This window comes from Schistocerca piceifrons, unplaced genomic scaffold (assembly GCF_021461385.2).
Source record: "Schistocerca piceifrons isolate TAMUIC-IGC-003096 unplaced genomic scaffold, iqSchPice1.1 HiC_scaffold_1871, whole genome shotgun sequence".
NCBI classification, from domain to species: domain Eukaryota; kingdom Metazoa; phylum Arthropoda; class Insecta; order Orthoptera; family Acrididae; genus Schistocerca; species Schistocerca piceifrons.
The window spans coordinates 437,249-449,964 of record NW_025727758.1 but is presented as its reverse complement, the minus strand read 5'-3'; the positions used below and the strand labels follow the sequence as shown (position 1 = coordinate 449,964).

General features: G+C 43.6%; 1 protein-coding gene across 1 annotated transcript in view; it reads left to right on the top strand.

Moving 5' to 3' along the window:
• The window catches only part of LOC124741129, a 43,069-nt gene extending 30,627 nt beyond the window's left edge, over window positions 1–12,442 (top strand). Inside the window, exons 4-6 of the mRNA XM_047248658.1 lie at window positions 318–526; window positions 11,528–11,834; window positions 12,385–12,442. Of these exons, the coding sequence (XP_047104614.1) occupies window positions 318–526; window positions 11,528–11,834; window positions 12,385–12,442 (574 nt within the window). The remainder of the gene's footprint in view (window positions 1–317; window positions 527–11,527; window positions 11,835–12,384) is intronic.
• The last annotated feature ends 274 nt before the right edge of the window (window positions 12,443–12,716 follow it).

The following is a 12,716-nucleotide window of genomic DNA, read 5'->3' as shown; positions in this document are numbered from 1 at the left end:
CTGCCAGGAAGTTTCTAATCCACTGGTGAGTGGAAATCCGTTCTGGATACTTTTAGCCGCGCGGGATTAGCCGAGCGGTCTGTGGCGCTTCAGTCATGGGGTGCGCGGCTGGTCCCGGGGGAGGTACGAGCCCTCCCTCGGGCATGGGTGTGCGTGTGTGTCTCCTTGGGATAATGTAGTGTGTGAGCTTAGGGACTGATGACCTTAGCAGTTAAGTCCCATAAAATTTCACACACATTTTTGGATAGTTGTACGTTCTTGCATAAACTATACATGCTAGGCTTTAAACTTTTAACCTGCCAGCTTGTGTGCGACAGGCGGCCGCTGTTGAGTGAACGCCTGCTGCGCTATCAGCCGTGGAGCCTCTGCTTTGACGACGACTTCAGTGCGCTGTGCAAGGAGCGGCAGCCAGAGGCGTCGCAAATGTTCAGCCTCGCTGACGAACTGTACGCCCTCCATCGTGTCTACTGGGCCACTACAGCTGAGTACATCGATTCATTCAACGAAGATGACTTCAAGATTGTAGGTAAGTTTAATACTGGGACCCGGCCACTTCACGGTTATGCGCTGACAACTGTTCAGTTGTTCGAGGAATGAGATTCAAATATCCTTCTGAATATATATTTTTAGCTCTTGGTTAATTTTGCACGCCACGCATGATCTCTGGTGCTCTTTCCAAAGTCAGTTTTTCGATTCCTCGGCAACTCTCCTTCTGGATTTATGACAAGCTATCTACTTCATTTCGATGTATTATTAACTTCTTCATTATGCAGGGACTAAAAAAGACTACGTAGACAAAATTTTGGAGTGTTTAGAGAAGATTGAAAAGAACAAATTTTATGTGACACAAATGTCACAGGTGTGATGTTTTAGAGACGTTACTCAAGTGCCAGCTGGGTGCTAATGATTCTGCAACACACTCGAAACAAGTGGGTGTCTCACAAATAATGTTTGCAGCCTCAGCCTAAAAGGCAACCACCTCACCTGGGGTGTCTGCTAGTGTCTGGTACACTGAACAACTCGTCTCCCTCCCGTAGGAGGCACGCAACACCTCTAAAACAGTGCCCATCCCACAGCACTTTGAACAACGTCTCTGAACGCCAGTGAAGATAAGACCTTCATACGTGTGCGACACGTGCCTCATATAAAAAAGTGTTCCTTTTTATCTTCTATAAACACTCTAAAATTCTGTACATGTAGTTTTCTTCAGACCTAGTCTAAGGCTTGTTTCAAAAATGGCGAATGGCCTCTGCAACATAACGGCTACAGACAAGCTAATTTTCTGTCAGTACTGTAACTGGTGTAGTGATCTAAATTTCTCATATGTGAGCCTAGCACGATACTGTTCGTATTTACTAATTTTCTTTGACGAATAATATTTTGATTTGTAACTGAACAGTTAATTGTATCAGATACACTGTTAATATGATCCTTGCAAGTATTAATACTATGAACAGTAGTAGGACTGAGGAAACACTGTATTTTCAGCTATCGCACCTGTCTGCTAAACACCTCTATTTGTTCGAATCACTATATTTTTTTAATTTATTATTCTATTCTCGTTGCTGGACTTTATCTCTTACTCGATCCTCTATCTATCGTGCACCATACATGAAACGAGTTGTAATCGTTTAATTCTCTCTTTCTACCTGCCTGATAGCTTCTTGTTCGGCAGGGAGTACGCCCATTTAAATGAGACGAAAGTAGGACAGTGGGCTTGTGCTCTCTCAGCGGAAAAATTATTTATGCCTGCCGTTGTCACTCTTGACCGCTTCAGGCAATCGAACTTGCAGGGTTTTCATTGGTAGTAAGCCGACTAATTAAGAAACTAAGGTGGTCGAAAAGGGTTACAACAGATAAGGAAGTAAGTTATCATAAGAATATCCGTATAGTAGAACCAGGAACTGTAATACTGAGAAGAAGGCCTTTCCAAAATTTCGGCTGTCGCCGATAATTTACTGCAGACACTGGCACATAAAAGGAAATATTCATTGTTAGCAAGTTACCAAACAAGCAAACTCTTACCCCATCTGTTGCTAGACTTAGCTGCACTCTGCAGCATGTCTATAACTATGACTGAAACTGTTATGGACACCGAGAACAAACGTGTGAGCTGTAGTTGATGTTTCAATTCCTCTCGAGTGGCGACAAGATACTAAAGAATGAGCATCGACAAGACCTTACAGAGTTGTGGACCACTAGCTGTTTGACTGGAAGCTAACTTTAAGCCCGACATTGAAGATATCTTCAGGGGCCTGCCAGTGTGGCCGTACGGTTCTAGGCGCTTCAGTCTGGAACCGCGTGACCGCTACGGTCGCAGGTTCGAATCCTGCCTCGGGCATGGATGTGTGTGATGTCCTTAGGTTAGTTAGGTTTAAGTAGTTCTAAGTTATATGGGACTGATGACCTCAGAAGTTAAGTCCCATCATGCTCAGAGCCATTTTATCTTCAGGGGAAAGTTGTCGTGATAATCCAGAGAGATTGGAGAGGTCGTGGCAGTTCGGTCGAGATAGGGGGTGGGGGGGGGGGAGGGAAAGAAGAAACCCATGCAAATCTCTTCTGAGCACGTGGCGATGTTCGAAATGGTTTGCACCATCCAGCAGGCTGCTACAACGCCCCTGCCTGAAAGAGTTGCCCTCGCCACTATTAAAACCGTGGCGCTTCTCTGCCGACTTATTTACGCATCACTGTCCAGCAGAACTAGATGCTTGCCCACAACAGACCAACGTATCAAGAACTGAGCCCTGATCTGTTGTCGCTGCCATTGTGTAAAGTCACCTAAATCGCAAATCCAAGCCTACAGATGTCACAAATACTTCCAGTGTGACGACTATCTGACCCAGTATCGCAGAACCACCTGACCTATCCCAGTTACAAACAAGACCACCCATCAGTAGAACGAAAAACCAGTCCAAGTTGCAAATTTTTATTTTTTATTCATTCGATGACTTGTTTCGGACCGAGACCCATTTTCAAATTACCATAACATAGTCGAAAATGGCATTTCCGAAGATGTCAATAACGTGCAATGAATATTTACAGCGCATATAGATAACTCTTCGAATGAACAAAAACTTGGAACGTTTTTCCGTTCATTGATTACCAGGAGTTGCTGACCCAAACTACTGCATCATACTCGAAGTTCGTAAAAGCACCCATGTTAACTGTGCCCAAATGTACAATCCTTGCACAACTGCATCATCTACACAGCCTCAACTCGAATGATCTAGTAAATATAAAGTAAACGCATTATTCACGACACTAAACTTACATTCCGCATCCCAATTACATGAATTGCATCCTCACCATCAAAGATATTGAGTTCAGATCCACCATTAGTCGAGCTCACCGTCATCATCCCAACAGTTTCTTGTGTCGCATCCCTAACATGAAAGACATCAAGTTTAGAACCACTGTTTTCCACAACATTCACTCTCCTTCAACGTCCACATATCGTCCAACAGATGATGATAACAGCCACTCACCTTCCATTTTAACATCCAAGTCACTTATTCCAAAAAGCAATCCAACTTTATCTTCAGCCACACCAAAACATCAGCTTAATACCTATACCTAACCTTGTTTCGCCACATAAACCATCAAGACAAAGCAGCAGCATAGCATTCCATCGATATGTCTGTTCCGTCAGCTCCAACGAGATCTTCATCACTCACATGTTATCTCAATGCTACAACTATACGTTAATGAAAATTGTTACAGTCACGTAACACAGTCCCAGTCACTCTACACTCTACAAAGCACAGATAATTGCTACAACATACAATCAGATGGTTCTGCCAATGGGTGCTTGTGAGACATCCTGATAGCAGCACCTCATTCTGCAGATCAGAAACCCTGGGATTGGTGATACACATGAACAAAAACACTGCCACATTTTCCATAAACTGAACAATCTATTGAAAAAGGATTCATTCTCCTCTCATCCACAACAACCACACGTTACCAAACAACATCAACAAGCCAGACTCAGTGCTTCATATCTTAAAGATATACTCACTGTATCTAATGACTGGTCGACAATTCGGTACATACAATGTCACACAAATACGACCACTATATCTCTTGGTCCCAGTTTAAAATACCTGTCTATAACCCCACAAAACGAACTAAATATAGCATTTACAACACAAGACTATAAAGCCACACATTTTGTGAGCGTGTGGGATGGTGCTATTCTCTCATTCTGCGCAACAGATTAATCTGAGATGTACTTTTTACCCTTTGGCCCCTGCAAGATGCAATTTCCACCCCCACACTACTACAGAAGTCAGACAGACACTCCTAACGTTCTAAAGAGAAATGCCTGAAAAACTTTCAGCAATAAGTCCCTTCTAGAGTCGTCCACTGTAACGAAATGACACAAAAATTCACAAAATTTCTTACGTAACTACTGGGATACTTGGATACTGGAGTAGTGCTAGTTAGTGTAAGAAAATCATGAAAGTAACGAAAATTATTATTTATTTTGCAAAAATTCTGAGAAATCGCAATAGCACTTTTAGTTATGAATTGAACACGTTATTTGCGGGTTCTTTTCAGAATGTGAAGTTACCTCTTAAGGATAGGATTCGCTAATGAAATTTCTATACAAAGTTTAAGATTGTTATTGACTTGGCAGAATGGCTGAGAGCCGCACCTACTCAACTTGAATAATTATCGGTTAGAATGTTGCTAGGTACAGTTGAGGCTGTCACGTGTGATATGCAGTGAAGGGTACTGTTTTGAAGGAAATGTGGGGGTCGCAAGAGCTGTAGCTGTGGTGACTGCTGTCTGCGCAGCTCGCTGCCGACAAATAAGATGACTCTCGTTCTATACCTTGACCTTTGCCAATCAAACTCTTCCTACGCCTTGATGAAGTCAAGGACTCCTATTCGCCCCTAGTCTATTGGCGTGGTACACCGGTCAGATGACCAGTCCACCATGATGCCACTCAAAAATTCGCTCGCAGGCGTTTAACTATTACTCAGTCCGTTCACACCGCACAATAAGTGTGGCGGCCAACACAGTGAACAACGCTTAATCGCAAGGACTCAATATACAGTTGCACTTCGATTCGCTCTCGACAGAGGTGCTCTCCCAGTGAAGTACTGAGGAGAGACTTGTTCCTCGCTCTTTGAGTACATGTACGAGCGCGCACGCTCTCGTTACGTGTTCTCGCTCCAAGAGCGACAATAGAACGGCCCCTCTGCACGCCAGACGTGAAGGGGTATATCTTTCGATCTCTTCCATTACTCCTTCAGCTCAAGGCGTCAGAAATATCGTCTGCCAATAAGCATTGCTCTTCTAAAACGGGAGAATGACGTTTTCTTTAAGGTGACCAATCCGGAAATCTGTAGTATCGGTGTCTGGCGTTTGCTGTCTCCCTGTGAAAATCTCAGAAACTGCATGCTATGTGTAAAGAATGCGTAGGTTAACCGCTCCCACACAATGTAGCGGAATTTGCTTTTAAGCTGAACACGGGGTCGTCCTTTCACTCGGGCTAACCCTGTGTGCTCTACAGGCGGTCATTGGCCGACTTAGTTAGCTTGGAACCGGCCTCCTGGGGTGCAGTTGCCTCTCTTGAACTAAAAGCTCCTGTGACCGTCGTGTCTGGAATGTATGTGTGTACGCCAGCCTCGAGTATTTCAACCACGGTGCGCACTTGCGATTTATTAGTTATTTGCATATCGTTTACATGAATTCATACAATACTGACTTTATCTTATCGAGTTTGGGCTCGAATGAAGCGTCTTGATGTGCGGAATATGATTGTAAGGGCGGAATATGTATGCAATGAAGGAGACCACAACGTCTTACAATTTCAGGAAATTGTTATGAGAGGCTGCTCATGATTCCATTACTTTCGACCTCCGTAAAAAAAAGAAAACACCTCTTATTTCCTACTAGCTCTAGTCATGTTGTGTGATGTCATACTGTATGCAAGTTTATATCCCACGGCTCACCTATGATATGAGGGTAGTGTCTTTGTATACTAATCAAAACGCCATGGGACCCAGGTTCGAACCTCGCTTTTAGAATAAAAATCATCAGTAATGATGGATGGGCGGATAGAGCTTCAAGGCACTTTTTTCCCCTGCTCCTAAAACCCTGAAGTCAGCAGTGCTCAAAGGCATGAGAATGCAGAAGGTAATGGGAACCACTGGTGTCCATCCACAGGACATGTGGCCTATAATTGGAAAGTGGTATGATGACTCCTCCATTGGCGAAATATTCCGCAATAGTCGCACATTCGGATCTCTGGGAGGAAACTGGCAAGTGACAGGTGTCCCAATGAATCATGTTTCCTGTATAGCTCCTTATCTGGCACACCATGCTTCTTTTGTTACTGTAAATCTTACTCAACAGCATATCTCCATCTGCCTCGATAACTTAACCTCTTGGTGTAGCCTCCGCAACATCAAAAACACTTTTGATAAAAACCCAAGGAATTATTACAATAAATACCACCAATCATTTCTCTTTCCCTAACTTCCACCATGGCGCACATAAACATCACTGTGTGGTGGTACTCTCTTCAAAGGTAAGCTGGTTCGAATCCAGGTGTGGAAGAAATTTGCATTGCTGGTATTTCTCCAGTAATGGGAGGGGGAATTGAAGCATAAAGTTTCTCATCACCAGACCTCGTTTCAGTGTTCTACATTACATTACCTCTCCTCAGTGTATCATGATACACTGATGCCTGTGACACTGTTGAGGGTGACACATGTGGTGTCGACGATAATCGCCTGCAGCAAATCGTCAATCGATCACCGCAGAGATGCTGTACACCTAAGTAGCAATGCCACCGGCTAAGAGAAAGAAGTAGTAAGCCACTCCTCCTGTAGCTTCGAGGCGCCACACACGACAAGTGTTTCCAGCTCTGCCAGTGCCTGGTACGAGTTCTGCCAGAGGCCAGCCTGAGTTCTGTTCTGTCTACGAGGGTATCAACAGTTCCATGATGACTGCGTAGAAGCGACGAATTTCTGCGTTCGGAGTGCAGTGTCGGCGTAACGTCACTCAGTCAAGCCTAGGCCAAGCATGCACGTACAGAGAGTCGAGGGCCAACAACAGACACATATTTGGCACAACTGTAGTAAACGTTCAGTGTTCATCATCTGCAGACTTGCACTGTAATGCCGCTCAGTGTTTTCAGCAGCTCCTGTGTATTTGAACCCCAATTAATACCACACGTGCTCCTGCAGTCACAGCTGCGAGGAGCTAAAAATAAGTTTATCGCTTTCCAAACAACAAGGCGTTCTTTTCATTGACTGTTTCATTTATGTACTTGTAAATTTATTAAAAGCATGACACAACAACATGTGTGTCGGATGTGGACGTTAAGTTCCTAACGCATCCATTACTGTCACGTACATTCAACAGACAACTTCGAGTCACAGTTCTCTCACAATGCAAGGACAGTGCCCAATTACGTGCAGTAAGATAAGCGCTCGCAGTAAGGCCGCGGATCTGTTGCTCCATTTCTCTCTGCTGACATGGGCAGAGAACTTTCACTTTCTTATATCTTGGAATAATCACGGAACCCCAGCCTACAACAAACTCAAATTAAGAAAACAGCAAACTCGACAATGTGGGGATTCCATCATCCAGCCATCCTCTGTACTTGGAAAAAACCCACTGAACGAGGCGATGCTGTGGTAAGCAGGTGGCTACAAACTTGATTTTCGACCAAATTTAGTTTCTCTGTGATGTCCCTACACAGCGTAAGGTGAATGACACGACAGTTCCTATGGATGGACGCAGCTTTCCTGCTTCCCCGTTCTTCCCTATTCTGGATTATGCTCTAATAGCTGTTTCACCAACAGGACGTTAACCCCTGATCTTGTTTCTTCCTTCGTCTTTCCAAAAACCTTAATTTCCCCTGTGTTACTTCCGCTAATATAGCTTGGATCTCAGCACTCTCAAAAATTTGCCATTCCTTACAGTTTTAGAACACCTCGCACTCAGTATCATCTTTCTCGTCTCAGACGCAACCTCTACCAGCTGATTAGATTGCCCTCTCTTCTGAGGTTCCTCAAACTTTGTCAAAAATTGTAAACGTTCCATAAACGTGGGGAACAAAAGCAATTTTTCTCGCCTATCCTCAGGATACCTAGGCTTCTGGTGCGCCTATACCAACATGTAATATCCACCCTCCACTTGCCACCCTTCTGTATCCTATTCGAGCGGAACTTCAGCTGGCTGGTTCTTCCTGTTCCAGAATAGTATGTAGGCACTTACTTCTCCAACCAGCTATAATCCTAGCGTATATGCGTCTTCAATATGTAGATGATCCCGCTTCTAGCCTCCTGACCACTGTCATCCCTCCCTCACACCTCCCTCTACCCTCATTAACTTGTCAATCTTACTTCCCAGCCCACTCCAACACCTTGAATACACACACCCTTTCTGGCCTGCACCTGCGTCATACTGTATTACCCTCGTAGTAGATATTGGGAACTGACTGCCAGTGACTTGCCAGAAGCACGAGCCTTTTATTTTTTTGAAACCTATCATTTTATTCATTCTCCCCAAAAAGCAGCAAAGTGTCCGAACCTTTGGCACCACACGATAATGTGGTGGGAATGGAATGAATAACAAAGAAAATGGAGTGTTTATGACAAAGTCGTGCATTCGGCCTTTCACAGGATGTGCCTGTGTATAAGAATCTTTCAGAACTTATTCGTCTTACTGGGTATACATTTGCGCTCAACACGCCAATGAGGTATACATTGGATGACGTGTAGCATATATCACTCTACTTTGATTTGTACTCTGAACAGGAATAGAGCTCGAGGACAACGACCATCAGGACTTCTCAGAATGCAGTAGGTAAAACAGTCATCAAGCTGAAGCCTGGTTTGGTCACCACAGTGCTTCGCGAGTCATTGTCCTACTGCAGGTTGTGGTCACTCGCCGTCTTCCTACTTTTGAACTAACTTACCCAGTTAATAATTGTGGGACAGAGATAATTATTGGGTCTCCGAATTATTCTACAGTTCCAACATTTTCGATTTCCATAAATCAATGTCAGAGGTGAAAGAAGAGATAAGTGACAAAAGGAATCTCGGGAGCAATGCCTGAATCTCAGATCTCTGGAGTTGTAATCCCACATTCATCCACTCAGCAGCTGAGTGTCCCAATTGCATTTATTGCTGCGTTATTATCATTACACAAGGTACGAGTGAGACGAAGTAATTACATTTTTCTGCGTGTTTTTGAATGTATGCAAACAGACTATTAACAATAAATCGTTCATTGTGGTAAAGGTACTTCCAAAATCGTCAGTTACTGTATTTTGTTGTGCTTTTTCTCGACAATCTCGTGCTAACGAAACAAACTGGTGACAAATATGCTACATCACTTTTTTTTACGCTGCGTGATGGGGTCATTAAGTTCACGGAGGAAAGTGAAATATCACAAAGTCCAGAATTCAGCCTGCATCCTATTTCTTTGTACAGGACGCCTATGGAGTGGTCACTCGCCGTCTTCCTACTTTTGAACTAACTTACCCAGTTAATAATTGTGGGACAGAGATAATTATTGGGTCTCCGAACTATTCTACAGTTCCAACATTTTCGATTTCCATAAATCAATGTCAGAGGTGAAAGAAGAGATAAGTGACAAAAGGAATCTCGGGAGCAATGCCTGAATCTCAGATCTCTGGAGTTGTAATCCCACATTCATCCACTCAGCAGCTGAGTGTCCCAATTGCATTTATTGCTGCGTTATTATCATTACACAAGGTACGAGTGAGACGAAGTAATTACATTTTTCTGCGTGTTTTTGAATGTATGCAAACAGACTATTAACAATAAATCGTTCATTGTGGTAAAGGTACTTCCAAAATCGTCAGTTACTGTATTTTGTTGTGCTTTTTCTCGACAATCTCGTGCTAACGAAACAAACTGGTGACAAATATGCTACATCACTTTTTTTTACGCTGCGTGATGGGGTCATTAAGTTCACGGAGGAAAGTGAAATATCACAAAGTCCAGAATTCAGCCTGCATCCTGTTTCTTTGTACAGGACGCCTATGGAGTTATGTCAAAAGAGTACATTCTATATGGACGTAGTTAGATATTAAAAAAAATACGTATCCAACGGATCAGTGTATGGACGTTCACACCTTCCTCAGATATCTATGTGTCTCGCAGTCCCCCTTGCTTTATTGCGGATCGTTCTAGTAATTCTGCTTAGAAAGACTTCCGCAACACTTGTGTCAATTTTCCATTTAATCTTTCAACGTTGAGCCACATGAAGCTTTATTATTCTTCATATTCAGTTATTTGCGTGGTAAGATCAAAAGTTTCTCATGACGATTTCAAAAGGTTGTTGAGGTGGTAATGTTGGGATTTCGTGGTAACCATTTTAATGTGGCTTTAAATGCTGCAGCACCAAATACAATCCGAGAATAAGTGGTTCATTAAGAAACCCACACATCTGAACAACAAAACGAGACTCAAGCTCCTTCCTTCAACAACCACACAAGATCCGTGACGGCCTTGTCATGGAGCTGAGATACTGAAAACTTCTGTTGTACAGAGAAATGGAAGTTCCCATTCATGTAAGCTTCAAAAGAATGTGGTCCTAACAGGTATTCTGATCATACAATGACCCACATAATGTGAGGTAGGTTCCTTTCCAACTCTTGGTAATATGGTTACTTTCCTTAGACAAGAAAACAATACTTTTCCTGAGCAAACAGTGGTATATGGCACATTTATAAGTAAACAACACTCTTGAGCGAGACATGGCAGAAGTCGCCACAACAAAGTACGGTAGGTTACAAATCGTTGCTCCACACCATTGTCAGATAATTAAGTAACAAACATGGGCCTAAATGCTTTCGTATTCATATTTTTTCAATAAGGTCGTGCATTCTTGAACAAGATGTTTGAAGTCGAACTGCTCTTTTGCAAACGATTTTCATTGGAGACTGCTCTTCTGATTAAGAGTGGGTGACACACGTTTCCTGTCACTTTTTATTGCTTCCAATACGTGGCCAGTCTTTGAGACAGCCTGAAAATACAGGACATTTATCTCAATCAGGCATGGCTACCTTACGAGGGGGACTGAGGCAAATGGTCTCATCTTGCGTTACATAGTTTTTCCTATCTGCGGATGTTCATGCACCCACGAATCGGTCACTAAACTCTCCTTTACAAGATGGATTCGGAACTCAAAGACTGCAGTGGTGAAACAAAAATATAATTCTGATAACATTGTTTTCTTGCCATCTTAAGTGCAGGACTATCAATAGAACCGATTTACTTCACATTTTTACTATGTCAAGAGCGATATAGGGACTTCCTGGACACCCTGTAGATGAAATAGACGTGCATAGTAACATGATATCTGTCTTTGTTAGTACTCTTACTTTGTGTTGTCATGCCGCCTTACATACTTCTGGGTAAATGAACCTGGATACTGTGGGTAAACAACGCCCAGGCTCGTCATCCAGAGAAGACTTTGGATTCAGCTGCCTGCAGTGTACGGCCACCATCTACTTGCTGTCGTTTTCTTGCAGACGAGGAGTGGCAGCTGGAGGACAGAAGCCACGCTACGCTCCCCGTGAACACTGACTGCGTGCAGCTGTTGGTGAACGCCCTGGACCACCCCACGTGTCCGCTGGAAGACCTGCCACTGGAAGCCGTGAAGCAGCGCGAGCAGTGCCGCGAGCAGCTGTGGGACGACGTGGTGCAGAGGTCGCCCCACATACCCGTCACCAGCTACCTGGCCTACACGCAGAGGATAAACGTCAACCTCTGTCTGCTGGCCTGGATGGCGGTCAACTCGTACGGCATTTGTCAGGACGTCCCGTTTAGTATGATACAGTCGGTGCACGATGCTCGCTGCTATTTCGATAGTCCCGACGATCAATCATGTCTGCAGTCGAACGGTACAGACGCCATCTGCTCTGTTTCCCGGGCTATTCTGTTGCTAAAGTGTCGCAACTTTTCCTCCATCAGGACTTCCCATGATTGTACGTTGACTATTTCCGCAATTGGAATATCGCGTAATAGTAGCAGTGGACTGTATCAAAAGCTAACAGAAGAAACACTGGACTACAAAAACAGTCTAAACAACGCTACCTTGAGGTACAAGAATTTCAAAATTGACAGCTTGAAGCCTTTAGAAGTCTCATTTATACTTGTAAATATCATTTTCCGTTTTTCAACTGCTGGAGTATACATGTACCTTCCCCAGTTACGTAACTTGCCTGGAAAGATATTCTTGTCCTTTCAGATCACGTGCATAACCCAGATCCTGTGTTCTGAGGTCGTGTATCGTATGGCAGGCGTCCCTGACTTACCTACAGCAGTGCTGATAGACAGCGCCCTCACACTTCTCAGCTGTATCTGGCTGAACTCATTCTGCTACCAGATGTATTCTTGTGTTCGCCATCTCAGGCTTCCTAACCAGCTACTACCTGCTGAAGTAAGCCAGTTATTCCGTCGTGAGGTGCTGTATGTGTTTATACCGTGGAGTATAGTATGTGTGGCAGCTGTTGCTTTGGAAAAGACGAGTAAATATTACCTGATCTACAGTCGCATAGTAGTCCTTGCAGGGATTTCAGTGTCTGTGGCATTCAACTTGGTTTGTCTCGGACTGCTTGGATACATGTACCTACGTACTAGGTGCTCCATGCGGCAACTCAAAATTGTTCATAACAAGAAATTTGCCTCAAAGAAGGAATGTCTTTTTATGTCAGTTAA